The 15,533-nt window shown below is 41.6% G+C and overlaps 1 protein-coding gene across 5 annotated transcripts in view; it reads left to right on the top strand.

The window, feature by feature from the left end:
• Positions 1-15,533, top strand: part of TPK1 (thiamin pyrophosphokinase 1) — a 480,210-nt gene that overhangs the window by 235,391 nt on the left and 229,286 nt on the right. For all 5 annotated transcript variants that reach the window (XM_075125594.1, XM_048839088.2, XM_048839086.2 and 2 more), the window contains exon 5: positions 9,325-9,397. In XM_075125594.1, coding sequence (XP_074981695.1) covers positions 9,325-9,397 — 73 coding nt within the window. The remainder of the gene's footprint in view (positions 1-9,324; positions 9,398-15,533) is intronic.

A 15,533-nucleotide genomic window follows, 5' to 3' on the forward strand; every position in this document is an offset into this window, starting at 1 on the left:
TTCCCTAGTTGATACAGTGACGTAACAACATTAACCGGGACGACGTTAAGTGAGGAGTTACTGTAGTTAGTTGTCTCAGCCCCTAGTGACCAGTTCCCGTGTCTCAGATAATCTTGTGCATAATCTCAGTAGAGAGTTGATAGATTGAATAGACATGGGAACTGAATGTAAAAAGAAAAAAACATCTGCTGTGCCTGTTCGTAGGATGAACAGGACTTGTCAGTCCCCACAGCTGTCCTACTGCATTCTTCTCTAAGTGCTAAGTTCACAGAACACCATCCCTCTAAAAACCAACCTTTACTCCCTTAGGGTGAAACTCACAACAGAGCCGCCCAAGAGCCCACTTTAGGCTTAAGTGAAAATATGGACTTGTACAGGCTGGCTGCCTGGAGGTGTTTGTTCTATTGTAATTGAAAGCAAGCTGTACTGTACTCTGTCTTCAAATGTTCATGTCTCCGGGTTAACATTTGGTTAAAAAAGGTTCATTGCACACCATTATATGATAAAGGAGCTACATCACAAGAAAAATCCATAGGAGGAAATTGTAACTTTGAATTAATGATACAACTGAGTAGTTATGCCAGAGTAATTTATTTAAGAAAATGGCACTGTGTTTTATTATAAAATGACTTCTAAAGTGATTTTTTTAATTGTATAAAAAGGCATTTTACTCTTTATGTTAAAGTTTAAAATTGAGTTCATAAGGGGCCCAGTCCCAGTTCTGCAAACGCTTCAGGCTCAGCATGATGCTCACTAGCTTTTGACTTTACGTCCTGAGGGGTGGGCTTTGTCTTGGGATCACCTGTTCCCTGAGGCCTACATCAAAGGCCCAAGTTGTATAAAGGACAGACTGAACTATTCCTGGGTGTTCTTGTTCTGAATCTGAGATAGTTACAAATAACTGCCAGGAAAACCCACTTGTGGGTTTGAAGGACTGACGCCTATAAGACCCTGAGGCTGGGGTGACCTCTGGAAAGCTTTTTATCATGCATGTAGGTTTGTTTTCTGTTTAAATATGTTCTCTCTGTAATACTTTCAGCTTAAGAATAAATGTGCTTGCTTTTAGAGAATTGTCATAATTTGCAGCTGCTGGCAATTACAGCTGTTCATAGCTTTCAGAGAGAAAGAAAAGTGCAGACTCTTGCCTGTTTAGGCAGTCTGGCTTGCTGGGAATATCACAGTGTAGGCAGGGAACTGTGCAGCCTGGAAAAACCACAGTTAGGAGGGAGAGAGGTGCGGGTCTCCACCCAAGAGAGGTGATGGCTGAGGAGCCGGGAACCTAATGGGGGTACCTTAGTGGGACCTCCGAGTGGGAATAAATACTACTACTGACAGAATTCTGCGCCCCTGCAAAAGAAATCTGCAGCGGGACACATGTTTCCTCCCCAGCAGCCCAGGCAGCACATCTCTTCCAGCAGGCCTGGAGCAGCCTCAGAGACGCAAATCACTGTGGGAAGATAGGGGCTGGGTGTGCATACCTGTGGGGGAGACGTTGATCACGGTAAGGCGGTGGGGTAGGCCAACAAGCGCCAGAGACTCTCTCCTTGTCACTTTCTACTGGAGCTCGCCGGGCATGGAGGGTGGTAGGTCTTTTTATTATGCACGACAAAGGCTCTGTCCCCAAGGCAGAAATGTAGCAACCTGCCTGCTAGTTAATTGAGCTCATTCTCTAAGGCAGAAATATAGCAACCTGCCTGCCTAGTAACATGTCTGTAACTTCTTGAGAATCGAAAAAAAACACTTAAATATTAGCATCATGTTGCAAAATTGTTTTTAAATTAAAGAAAATAGCTTTTGTTAAAAAAACCCACATTTTGTTAATGTTGCTGTTGATGGTTAATTGATCTCATATCTTGAGGCAGAAATGTAGCAGCCTATCTGCATAGTAACATTGTTAATGTTCCTATTGTTAGTTAACTGTTCCAATTCTCAGTTAATTTCCCTCAGAGCATAAAACCTGTAAAAGTTTTAAGTTTAACCCACATTGCCAGAGTGATGTAAAGACTTATAAATGACAATACCTCCCAGAGCCCAGCCGCGGGGGCCCCCAGCCCAGATACTCACACCCCCACACCTCAGAGCCCAGGGATCCAGAGGGAGAAACAGCCTGATGTTGGGTCCCAAGCTTGCACAGAGTTTCCTGCACGCTGCCACCGCCACCACCTCCTTCCTTCAGAGAGGGCGGGGAACTGCAGCCAGCTGCCAGGAATGCTCCAGCTCCCTCCCCCTGGCAGTGCGTGAGCTGGGCTGTGCCGGGTCCAGTGGCTCTGCGTGGCGGCCAGCAGGACTGCAGCCCATTTCTGTGGAGGAAAGGAAATTCTGCACAAAAACATTAATTTCTGCAAAATTCTGCAATGTTCAGGGATGCAGAATTCCTCCAGGAATACAGTGTGTTCCCAAATTACCCTAATATTGCTTGTTTTTTTTTTCCTTTCTCTTATTGGATGTGCCTCAGTGGCTCCCCTTTTTATCAGACTTGAAGGTCAGGAGGGACCATCGTGATCATCTGCTCTGACCTACTGCATGTCACAGGCCACAAAACCTCAGCACCCACTCCTTTAATAGACCCTTAACGTCTTGCTGAGTTACCGAAGTTCTCAACTCTTGATTTAAAGATTTCAAGTTACAGAGACTACATCATTTACTGTCGTTCAAACCATCAAGTGACCCAGGACCTGTGCTGCAGAAGAAGGCGAAATACCCCTATGGTCATTTCCAGTCTCACTTGGCGGGAAATTCCTTCCTGACCCCAAATAGGGCAGTCATTTGGACCCTAGGCATGTGAGCAGAACCCACCAGACAGACACCTGGGAAAGAATGTAACTCATTCAGTCTTTTCCAAGGGTGGGGGGAAGAGCTTGGGCTAAATCCTGTTCACTTTACTAAGGTGATGAGTTCCACTGCAGTCAATGTGATTAGTTACTGTAGTAAGGTAAACAGGATTTTGACCCAAAATTGGCTTTCCTTTATTGGTTTGCCTAAGCAATGAACTACAAGCAAGCTAACTTCTGAATACTCAACTGGATCATTTCATCTCCTCCATTAGGCATACAGTGCAAGTGGAGAACAACTTATGGAGCTAGCTTCACAACAGGACTTAGGTGCCTAACTTCCACGTTAGGCATCTAAATCCAAGAATCAGGCCTCAGTGGGATTCACAAGATCCCTGCTCAGCTGCCCCCACACCCTGTAAGCACCTGAACTCACTCAGATCTGATTATTTTTTTTCCAGTACATTTTCCTAGGTGCGTATGTTTCTACCTCTGAGCATACGCACTGCAGCCCCACACCTGGCATCCAGACGCCTGGGCCCCAGAGCAATGCACAAACTGGGAGAACGTAGATGTTGCTCTGTCTAATTTGTCCGCAGGGCCTGATCATGAAATGTCAGGGAGGAAGAGGAGCTTCCTCCTAACGTTTAGCCTGGGGGCTGGGCTATGGGATGTTCTGACGTGGGACTTTCTCTAGCCTTGTCTACACTACAGGGGAAATTCGATCTAAGCTATGCAATTTGAGTTACATGAATAATGTAACTCAAATTGATGTAGCTTAGACCTACTTCCTGCGGGGTCCACACCACGCAGTGTCAACAGGAGACACTCTCCCGTCAACTCCCCCTACTCTTCTCAATCCGGTGGAGTACAGGTTGACAGGAGAGCGATCTGTGGTCAATTTAGCGGGTCTTCACTAGACCTGCTAAATTGACTGCCAATGCATCGATTGCTGCTCGTCAATCCCCCGGTAAGTGTAGACAAGCCCTCTGTCTCTCCTGTTGAAGCTGTGCATAGTGGATAAATTATTAAAGAGCAAGTGGAGGAGAGGGACTGGATCCTAGGTTTCCCGCTTTCTACGGCAGTGCACTAACCACCAGGCTACAGAGACATTCTCATGTTTGCTTTCTCAGGACCAATGATTCTTTCATTATTTAATCACAGTTGAACAGCTTCAACAGGAAAGACTGAGATTTCCCCACAGTGGACTAAAGTACATACCTAAGATGTGGCCTCTTCCTGTTCAAATACCTTCTCCTGTGGAGGGGGACTTGAACCAACAGTCTCCCACATCCCAGGTGAGAACCCTAGCCACTGGGCTAAAAGTTATGAAAGAGCTCCTGCTCTTTGCTAAAACAATTTAGGTGCCTCATCCCAAGAGAGGGTGTGATGGGGTCCCCGGGGTGCAGACTGGGCTATGGGACTACTGAGCTGTCTGTACCCACCAACTTGGGCTGCCTCTAATGCTGTGATGCTGATATCAAGCTACAAGCCTCTGACAGGCACTGCAGTTACAGAGACATCCACGGGCAGTGACACCCAACTGAGTTACATGAATGATCTCCCAGCCACTCATGAACAATTAATCAGGGAGGCTTCAGTCAGTTTCCCCCCAGCTCCCCAGCCTTGCATTCCCAGAACTGTACCATCTTGCACTGGTCAGAAGCCTGGCCAGTGTACGCTCATTACCTCGTTTGCCCCCTCTGACAAAAGAGTAGTGGACATGCAAGAGCCCTTGTTAATTTGAGCTGGATTTCCCAAGTGCTTTTCCCTAAAACAGTGTGTTTTGGTTGAATATAAAACATTTTATTAACTACAGAAAGAGATTTTAAGAAATTGCAAGTAGCAGGCATAGAGATCAAAGTTGGTTACTTAAGAAATAGAATTTAGACTGTGTTTCTATTTTTATCTTTAACAGACTAAGGGCTTGTCTACACTGGCACTTTATGGCGCTGCAACTTGCTCGGGGGTGTGAAAAAACACCCCCTGAGCACTGCAGGTTTTAGCGCTGTAACATGCCAGTATAGACAGTGCACCAGTGCTGGTAGCTATGCCCCTTGTGGAGGTGGTTTTTTTAGAACTCCGGGAGAGCTCTCTCCAGCTCTGTGCCACGACTACACAAGCCACTTGGCAGCGCTTTAACATTGCCAGTGAAGATGTGCCCTCAGCAAGATTTGAATCAAGCAGCCTTACCCTAACAGATGCATATGTAGCTTACAGTTCCTCAATACGTAGACTGGGATCATTCTTTCACAGTTCAAAGTCTTTTACCTCCAGATGGTCCTCCAGGTGTTGAGATGGAGAGGGGGAGAGACGCCGCATGATGGTATCATTCTCCTTCTTTTATACTTTCTTCCAGCTGTTAGAAAGATCCTTGCTGTGTTGTGGGGGCCAGGCAGTCTCCATTGGTCAAGCAGTTTCCGTTGCATATGTGCCTTCTCTAAGGAGCCTCTGTAGGGTGACCAGACAGCAAATGTGAAAAATCGGGACGGGGTGGGAGGGTAATAGGAGCCTATATAAGAAAAAGACCCCAAAATTGGGACTGTCCCTATAAAATCAGGACATCTGGTCACCCTAAGCCTCTGCGATAGTAGATTGTGTGTTAAGCCATTAATGAGCATCTGGCCAGTGATGGCTACTCCTTTGTCGTAACTGAAAGGCTGGCCATGGGTGTTCCCAAACTCACAACATATTGCAGTAACACATAGCAATACTTCATAACTTCACATATAACTATAGTACATACAATCCATCAGGATATTAATGTTCAACACATCAAGACATTTAAAATGATACCTCACAAGGCATACTTTGTACAAAACATATAATTATATGACAGTGGTGAATATGGGGGTTCCAGAGTGATACTTTCAGGTACCGACTGTCACATGGGGTTTACAGCTGAGACTCCCAGGCACAGGGAGTTTCACTCCTGCAGGCCAGATTTAGATGCCTCTCTGTGAGAGAGGCAGCGGGGCTTAGCAGCTCACCTTGGCTACCTTAGGCAAGGAGCCACCTAGTGTGCTGGTTTTTTGTGAATCCCATTCTAAGGTGCCTCTCTCTCCCCATTCATTGTGTAGGAAGCCCAGGCTTTGTGAATCCCAGTGCTTTCCCAGACACTTAAAAGGTAGGCATGGTGATGCTCATTTAAGTTTCTTTGTGAATCTAACCCATGGTGTGTGTCTTTTGTGTCCTTCAGGAATGCTGTACCCTTTCAAAGATTTTCCTCCTTTGTTTGTTTTTGTATGTTTTGGGGAAAGAGAAGAAGAAAGGAGAAGTTACAGTAACCTTGGGGTTGGGCATACAGGCCGTTTGGTGCCCCGTGTGGGGGATTCTGAAGCCTTGCTCTATTCTAGCCCCCAGTGGTGTTTCTAGGGGGAGGCAGTGGCCTGGGGTTTGCGGGGGTTAATTTTCAGCCAGAGTTCACAGCCTCTCAGGAAGGCATGCCTATCTTTGAGATAAGTAGGTGAAGCTGAATCCATTTGAAGTCAACATTTTAAAAAGGATGTATTTTGCCCAGAGGAGAGAGACCTATGTAGGAGTTGTATTGATCAGAAGCCAAAGCAGGGTGTTCTAGGGATACAGCAAAGCTACTTGTTATGGTTTGTACTAGTTTCTTGAGTTTACTGTTTGTAAAATTCAACTAGCAACAGTTTCTTAGTATCAATTTGGGTTAAGCCAGAATCTCTGGTAAATTGCTACCTGGAGAGGATGTGTTTTGTTTCTATTTCTCTTGTAATTCTGCTCCTAGCCCCTCAATATGTCTGTTGAAACATCTATGTTATGAAATGTTAATGGTTAGAAAAACACTGCAGCTAGTAATTAGTGTAAGGAATTGAAGCATAAGAAAACAGGTGATCATAAACGTCAGTTTTGCCCACATTAAAACCTCTGGACTATGTGTGTGGTGTTTGAGCAAGATTAATTATAAAACAGCTAATGATCTATGGAAGTTCATAGAAGTAAATGTGACATATCATATGATGCCTTCCATAACAATTGTTTTTCCTTCTTAGATGGGGTGAAGGGCAGGAATTGACTTGTGGGGGCACCATTTTTACATCCAGAGTAAACTTAGTTTTAGTAAAAAGAAAAGGAGTACTTGTGGCACCTTAGAGACTAATAAATTTGTTAGTCTCTAAGGTTCCCCAAGTACTCATTTTCTTTTTGCAAATACAAACTAACATGGCTGCTACTCTGAAACCTATCATTAGTTTTAATAGCCTCCCCTGCATGTGCAAGTAGGAAAGCAGGGAAAAGAACAAAGGATAGGAGTTCACCTTTGAAATTTCTCAGGCTTCTGAGATCTTCTAATTAGTATACATAGACTCAGTAGCAAACTAAATTACTAGCAGCCTTATTGAACAGATGTTTTTTGTCTGACTAGAACAAACCAGGAGTCCAACCCTATTTCCACTGAAGTGAATGAGCCTGATTCTCTTCTCACTTACGTTTGTGTTGAAGTCAGTAGAGCTACACTGATGAGAATGAGAGGGTCAGGTGTAGTGTGTTTTGTTATTGACTTCAGTGGGCGCAGGAGCATTCCCTAAAACTCGGAGTGTCCTGCTCAAGTATGCAGGAGTTTTGGATAAAACCAGGCAGCACGGAACTGCCATTTTCCCTGAGAACAGGTTGGCTTTGCTTTTGTTGGGAACAATGTGGCTGTTTTGAAAGAGAGGAGTTCTATGCTGTGTAGAAGAGTATTACTTTCAGCTCCTGCTGAAAAAGAAACTTCCAGTTATTAAGAACAATGATGGCAAATAACTATTAAGTCTTTAAAGAAAAAAAAATCTAATATAACCAGTGCAGAAGATTATTATGAGCTTTAATCATGTGGGAACTTTAAAGAAGATGTTGATCTTAACAGAATAAGTGGGAGAAAATTTTCCTGATGTGCTGCTAAATTTCTTTAAGAACCTTTTTAAAATTAATTTTAAGTTATAAGCCAGTGAGTGAACTTACTTGTAAATCCTTTGAAAAATCATGCTGACCTCAAGCGAAAGTTACAAAATGGCCCAATCCCTACTTAATTTCAAAACTAACTTCAGCCTTATCTATGGGACGGTAACCGGCACTTTCATAATACTATCTTTCCTTTTCATTTCTCTCGCTATCTTATTTAAATTTACAAGATTTTAGCAACGTGGAAAACTGTTTTTTCAAAACGCTTAAATGATACTTTGTATAGCACAGTTAAAGTTTCATTATACATTTTAAAATAATAATGGAGTTTACAAATCTGTCTGCACTTAAAAGTTATTCTGGGGAGAAACCAACCCAATTAAGGTAAAATATATACCCTAAAATCTCCATTCCTATGTTTGTTTACAGCAAAGACAATGACACTTTGGGAGAGATGCTTTTAAGAATTTAAATTAAATTCTTACAGGTCTTAGCCTTTTTTTTTTTTTAACGGAGATAATGTTTCCAAAACCTCAGGCACAGATAATTTTTAGGAGTACTTATCATGGGCAAGTTTTTGGGGTTTTTTTAAAGGCGAGGCGGAGAGGGAACCATAATAAAATAGAACATCAGTAATAACTTAAAAACAAACCACCTGAAAAAACAAATGAGCAGTTGCCAATATTAATACAGTGTGTCCTCTTCTCCATAGGTATTTAGAGAAAAAATAAACCCAGCATCTCATGCAATGGTCTGAGCATACCACAGCAGGAAGAAGACTAAACAAACTTTCTTTATTCAGCACATTTTTAGTGTATTAAATCATTAGGCGAATTAAAACCAAATTAAATGGATTTTCACGTAACTTTTATTTCATTAGCTCTTTTTTTATATGTGTGTAGGTGCAATGTATGGAACAGATTCCTGAGTGCTAAATTGGGCAACAAATTATCTCTAGTGGCTGCCAGCCCACAAAAGCTCCAAAGGCTTCATGACATCTGAAGGTGCAGAGGGCTAATTCAGATCCCTTTAAAACTTTCTCTCTGTGTGCTGCTTGCCAGCATGGAAGCTCACACTTAGGCGTTTCATGGTGGCCCCTCTCCCATCAAGAATCCATTATTCTTTCTAGCCAATGTGAGCAGAGATGTTATGTTGGATTTCACTTGCCTATAATGTCTTGTAACACTTTGATAAAAGAACAAAATCTGCTAAATGTCTGACACTCTGAAACTATTTTTGCTGTTAGCAAAGGAACAAGATCCTAAGAGACTAGATAGTACAGTATAATGAATTGGCTTTTAAGCTGTTTTGTTGATGGCAATGTATTGAAATAAAAAAATATTTAGAGCCAATCTTTCTTAAAATATGCGTGCACAGCTCTTGCTGAATTCCCATCTAGGAGTTGCATGTGTCTATGTAAAGGTGTAGTATTTGCCCCTTAGAATAGAGAGGACACCAGTTTATTATAGTCCTGCAGCATGTTAAAATAGGGGCTGGCTTACTTAGTATTAATTTTGTTATGTAGACTGCTTCATAATCTTGTTTCTTTTCTCTTTGAGAGAGGAATATTCCTCCCCCCATCTTTTTTTATTAATTTAAGAAAATAAAATGCCTTAATTTTTCATTTTACTGTTCACTGCTTTTCTTTCAGCTTCCTGCCTGATTACATCAGTGGTGACTTTGATTCCATTAAGTCTGAAATCAGGGAATACTACAAGGTCAAGGTAAAATGCATTGTTTTTTTGTTAAAGCACCATGGGATCCAACTCATTAGTGAGAAATCCTTAGCACCTACTGAGCATCCTCAATTCATTTTGGCTTCTGAGGAATTGGACCAGGCCTTGTGTTATATGTGAGTGGCTCAATACAATTTAATAAGTAATAATGTATAGAAAAAACAAAGCAACTTTGATGCAGTTGGCTTTTAGTTGGGAATTTGCAGCATCATCTCAATATGGTAGAGATTTTCCTGGAAAGAAACTATTGCAAACTTTCTGAAAGTCTGAGTTTGAAAGACTGTTTTTCCTAACTAATCTTTACTTCCTGACTCAAACTCCTATGATTTATATGTAGCGGGGCACCCACATAAGCTCTACAGATATTTTCAGAAATGTGATTTTCATGGGATATGATTTTATCCTTCAAGCAACAAACAGTATGTAAAGACTTTTTTGCTGCTGCTTTCTTGATCACATATTGAAACAGTGAGTCATGCACTGACTAGCTCTACACTTGACTAATACAGACTTTAATTGGACTTCTGGACAGATCCCTGCTTACATTAATTTGTAGCTAATGCAGCCAGCACATTTTCCACCAACATAGTTAATGTTAACACTTTCTCTTTTCTTAGGTCTTTGCCTTGACTATTGATTAAACTCCCCTTCATATTTAGAGTCACCACATCATGTTTAGAATCACTATTCTTAAACTACTCTACATTAGAGAGACATGGTGAGTGAGGTAAAATCTTTTATTGGACTGCACATAACACTTTAGCAGTCTGTCTGGGACTTGGTGCTCTGAGCCTTACCCTTAGGCCCAAGAAAATGGACCTTTTGGAGTAACATCTGTGAATTTGCAGAACTCTGGTTATAAACACCGCAGGCACTAGTTACAAACATGCTAAATGACTGCTCGTTCCTCATGAGGTGGACAACTTAGCCTCAGAAACTCACAGATTTGATATTTCTTCTTTGGGTTTCAGCTGTGTAGGAGAACATACACAGGGATGGTCCTACTGAGACTAAAGTAGAAAATAGCTTATGGCCCAGTTCCCCTCTGCTAGTTCAACTGTAATATGCTATCACTACAGACCCAACCCGAGCTTTTGCTTAAGGAACAGTGGATATAAGGTGCATTGTCTTCCGATATAAGAGCTCCCATCTGATCATGAGTTTTCATGTGTTGTGTACTGAAGACCTAGAGTTCCCATCTTCCAGCAGTTTGTGAATCTGATCCAGATTCAGCTACTAAATTCATTCCTAAGAGTGCATGCTTAATCGGTTAATGTTTGCAAAGTGAAGTTTAAAAAGATGTCATTTTGTTCTAATTATTAGTGTTTATCCGACTCATTTTGCATAAGTAAACCGCTAATTTCAAAGTGTAGTGGGAGATCAGTCTTGAAGAGTGCTACCACAGAGAACATTTGACTTAATAGTTGGATGCAAATGGTGCTGTAAATTACACATTGGTAAGTGGGTGTAGCCTACATGCCAAAGGGTTCAAGCAAGGGACTGCTGTAATGTAGGGGTGGGTTTGGTGAGGGAGAACTAGTAGGAGGGTGTTAGAAGGTGTATGCTAAATCAGGGGGTGTTGCACCTTTTTATACCAGTTCCTTTTCCTGTTACAATTTATATGATAAAAGGAATGTTTTATCCACCTGTTCATGTGTAACTTACACCACCATTTTGAGTTTTGCCTCGCAAGTGACATAAAAGGCAAAAGAAGAGATTCTTTAAATACACTAGGAACAATGAAAGGCAAATGTAGGTCCTCTACTTAATGGGGAAGGAGACCTAATAATGACACCAAGAAGGTTGAGGTGTTTATGACCTGTTTTGCTTCAATCTTCACTAAAAGGTAAATGGTGACTAGATACTCAACACAATGCTAACATGGGTGAAGAAATACAATGCAAAATAGGGAAAGAACAGGCTAAAGAATATTTAAGTAAGTTAGATATATTCAAGTCCACAACGCCTGATTAAATTCATCCCAGGGTACTCAAGGAATTAGCTGAAGTAATTTCAGAGCTGTTAGGGTATGTCTACACTGTGAAGTTGTCGACAAAACTTTTGTCTTTCACGGGTACTTAAAAAAGTGCCCTCGCGAAAAGACAAGTTTTGGCGACGCAAGTGGCAGTATGAATGTGGCTTTGTCGGCAGGAGAGCGCTAACGCTGCTCGCGGGGCTGGAAGTATTTGTTGGCAAAAGTGCCAGCAAAGTACCGGGAAAGAGTGTTTACACATGCTGACTTTTAGTGACAAGGCTGTGTTGACACAACCTTGTCGTTAAAAGCTGCGTGGTGTATACAAGCCCTTAGTAATTATCTTCAGGAACTTGGCAAGCATGGGTGAGGTCTCAGAAGACTGTAGAAGGGCAAAAATAGTACCTCTCTTTAAAAAGGGGAATGAAGAGAACCTGTGGAATTACAGACCAGGGAACCTAACTTTAATACCTGGAAAGATACTGAAATAATTTATTAAACGATCAGTTTGTAAGCACTTAAAGGATATTAAGGTTTATAAGGAATAGCCAACATAGGTTGGTTTAGCATGATTTGTTCTTGACAAGCTATTTCCTTCCGTGACAGGGTTACTGGCCTAGGGGATGGGGGAAGTAGTAGATGTGATCTGTTTTGATTTGAGTAAAGTTTTTGACATAGACCAACATGACATTCTCCTAAGCAAACTAGGAAAATGTGGTCTTGATGACATTTCTGTAAGGTGGGTGCACATCTGGTTGAAATACTGTACTCAGAATAGATATCAATGGTTCACTGTTGAACTGGGAGGATGTATCTAGTGGGTCCCACAGAGACCAATCCTGGGTCTGGTACTAATCAATATTTTCATTAATGACTTGGATAATGGCATGGAGAATAAAATGTATGGATGGCACCAAACTGGGAGGAGGTACAAGCTCTTGGGAGGACAGGATTAGAATTCAAAACGCCCTTGACAAACTGGAGAATAGTCTTAAATCAACAAGATGAAATCCAATAATAAGTGTAAATTACTTCACTAAGGAAGGAAAAATCAAATGTACAACTACAAAATGGGGAATAACTGGTTAGGTTGTGGTCATGCTGAAAACAATTTGGGGATTAGTGGATCACAAATTACATGGGCTAAACAATGTGATGCAGTTTCAAAAAAGGATAATATCATTCTGGGGTGTATTCACAGGAGTGTCATATGTAAGACGTGGGAGGTCACTGTCCTGTTCTACTTGGGACTGATGAGGCCTCAGCTGGACTTCTGTGTCCAATTCTGGGTGCTATACTTTGGGACAGATATGGCTAAATTGGAGAGAGTCCACAGGAGAGCAACAAAAAATGACAAAAGGTTTAAAAAAAGCTTGGCATATTTAGTCATGAGAAAAGAATACCGGGGCAGAAGAAGAGAGAGAGGATCTCCTAACAGTTTACAAATGTATTCAGGGATGTTATCAAGAAGACTCATCAATTGTTTTCCATGTTCACTGAATATAGGACAAGAAGTAATGGGCTTAATCTGCAGCAAGGGAGATTTAGGTTAGATATTAGGAAAAACTTTCTAACTATAAGGGTTGTTAAGCTCTGGAATAGGCTTCTAAGGAAGGTTGTGAACTCCCCATTATTAGAGACTTTTAAGAACAGGTTGAACAAACACTTGTCAGGCATGGTCTAAGTGTATTAGGTCCTGTGTCACTACAGAGGGGGCTGGACCTGATGACCTCTCAAGGTCCCTTCGAGCCCTATATTTCTGTGATTCTGTGACTTACGTCCACTCTGAATTTGGTCCTATGTATCCTTCAACTCTGAAAAGAGTGTCTGTAAGCTTATAACTTTGTGATGTAAAGATAGCAAGTAGTTCAATGTGATTGTACGAATGTAACTGAGGGCATAATCTAACCTGGAGAATCTGTACTCTTGGTGGTGGTGCCTGAGCCAGAAAAGACACTGCTTGACTTGAGATCCTATAGGGGTGTGGCTTGGCTAGAGGAAATAATTTTTTTTTTAACCTGAAATAATTTGGTCTGAAATTCAGATGTAAACATGGAAGTAAATGTATGAAATTCTTCTGTTGGGGGCAAAAAAGTAGGATTTGGCTAGTACTCTACACTGTTGTCTCCTACTGCAACATTTGGGCTAGTAAAGTACCAGCAGTAGTTTACTCAGTTCCTGTAGTCATCTCATTTTGTTTACAATCTGTAAAATGCAGTACACTTATGAATCACATAAAAATAGATGATGCCTACCCAGATACGTTGGGACAGGTCCTCAGCTGGTGTAAATTGGCAGTTTCCTTTTAAAATCAGTGGAGCTACACTGATCTGATTTCAGTGAAGCAAGGCTGAATTATACCAGCTAAGGCTCTACTTCCCTATATGGAGGGTCCTACCAAATTCACAGTCCATTTTGGTCAATTTCACAGTCATATAGGAGTCTGAAAATCATAAATTTCATTATTTCAGCTATTTAAATCTGAAATTTCACAGTGTTGTAATTGTAGGGGTCCTGACCCAAAAAGGAGCTTGCGACTCCTCACAACTTATTGGGGGGGGGTGTTGCGGTAGTACTACCCTTATTTCTGCACTGGTGCTGGTGATGGCTCTGTCTTCAGAGCTGGAGAGCGCTGGCTGCTGGCCAGGAGCCCGGCTCTGAAGGCAGCTGTACAGAAGTAAGGGTGGCGTGGTATGCTATTGCCACCATAGTTCTGTGCTGCTGCTGGCAGGGTGCTGCCTTCAGAGCTGGGCGCCCGGGCAACAGTTGCTGCTCTCCAGCCACCAGCCGCCACTCTCTTGCCTCCGCTGAAGGCTGTGCAGAAGTAAGCGTGGGAATACTACGGTCCCCTTAAAATAACCTTAAAACCCCCCTGCAACTGCCTTTTGGTCAGGACCCCCAGTTTGAGAAACGCTGGTCTCTCATGTGAAATCCCTATAGTACAGGGTAGAAGCATACAAAAGACCAGATTTCATGGTGGGAGACCAGATTTCAGTCTGTGACATTTTTTTTTTTCATGGCCCAAAAATAATTAATCTTTAACTTTCCCCTTCCTTTGAGCTTGGCTTCCGCTTCATGGAATAGGAGACTGGGATAAACAAGATATCAAGTCATGTAGATAAATTGTAAATGAAACATTTATATTATTAGGAAACCGAGTGAATGATTGCAAATGGGAAAACAGAGGAACTTTTGTTCCTCTGCATAGATGGATAAAATTATGAAAAATCCGCACCCTTGAGCAACGCTGTTATACCAGCCCTAAACCCCTGGTGTAGACAGCACTATGTCAACAAGAGGGTTGCTAGTGTCAGCATAGTTATTGCCTCTCATGGAGGTGAATTAACTATGCTGATGGGGGCTGGGGGAGCTGTCCCATTGGCATAGTAATGTTTTTACTGAAGCACTACACAAGCACTCTGCTCGTTTTGAGGGTAGATGTGCCCTTGGAAAACTGTATGGGTTCATGTGGAGCAGAGCTAGGCCGACACCTGAGTGCTTTGGAAAATCCCACCCTATGCGCTCATCAGACTCTAAATGGCGGAAAAGTTTGTATGATATTTAATTGTATATAATACACTCTTGATATACTTGCTAGATAAAGGGCAAGTTGTTTTCAAATATTTGAAGGTACTGGGCCAAAACAAATCATGTCATTTTGCTAATTTACACCAGCAAGTAAGTAATTTTGTTCATATTTGTGAAACTAAAGCTACATTTCTCTCTGGTTTTATAAATGTATTTTATAGTTCATTTAATTTTCACTCATGTATAAAATGTCAATGTGTCAAACCCTACATTTAAAGCAGCATTGATTGATTGAGATAAATGCATTATTTTTGACATGTCTGAATAAGAGGAGTTAGTTGTTAAAGCTTAAATGTGAAATTAATCATGTTATAAAATATACTCATTTGCAAGTAGTTGTCACAGGGTGTATCACCCTGCTGGTTAAGAGGAAGTATCGAAGCCCACGTATGAAATTATTTGTGATATAAAATATACTGATCTGGAAGCAGTTTTGTCAAGGAGCAAGAGACAGTTATGGGCCTGATTTTCCCATCACACTATTTTCATACTAAGGTAACTCCATTGACTTCAGTGAGTTTACTCCTTATTTACCAGATGTAAATAAGAAGAGAATCAGGTCTA

Source organism: Caretta caretta, chromosome 2, assembly GCF_965140235.1.
Source record: "Caretta caretta isolate rCarCar2 chromosome 2, rCarCar1.hap1, whole genome shotgun sequence".
Classification (NCBI taxonomy): domain Eukaryota; kingdom Metazoa; phylum Chordata; order Testudines; family Cheloniidae; genus Caretta; species Caretta caretta.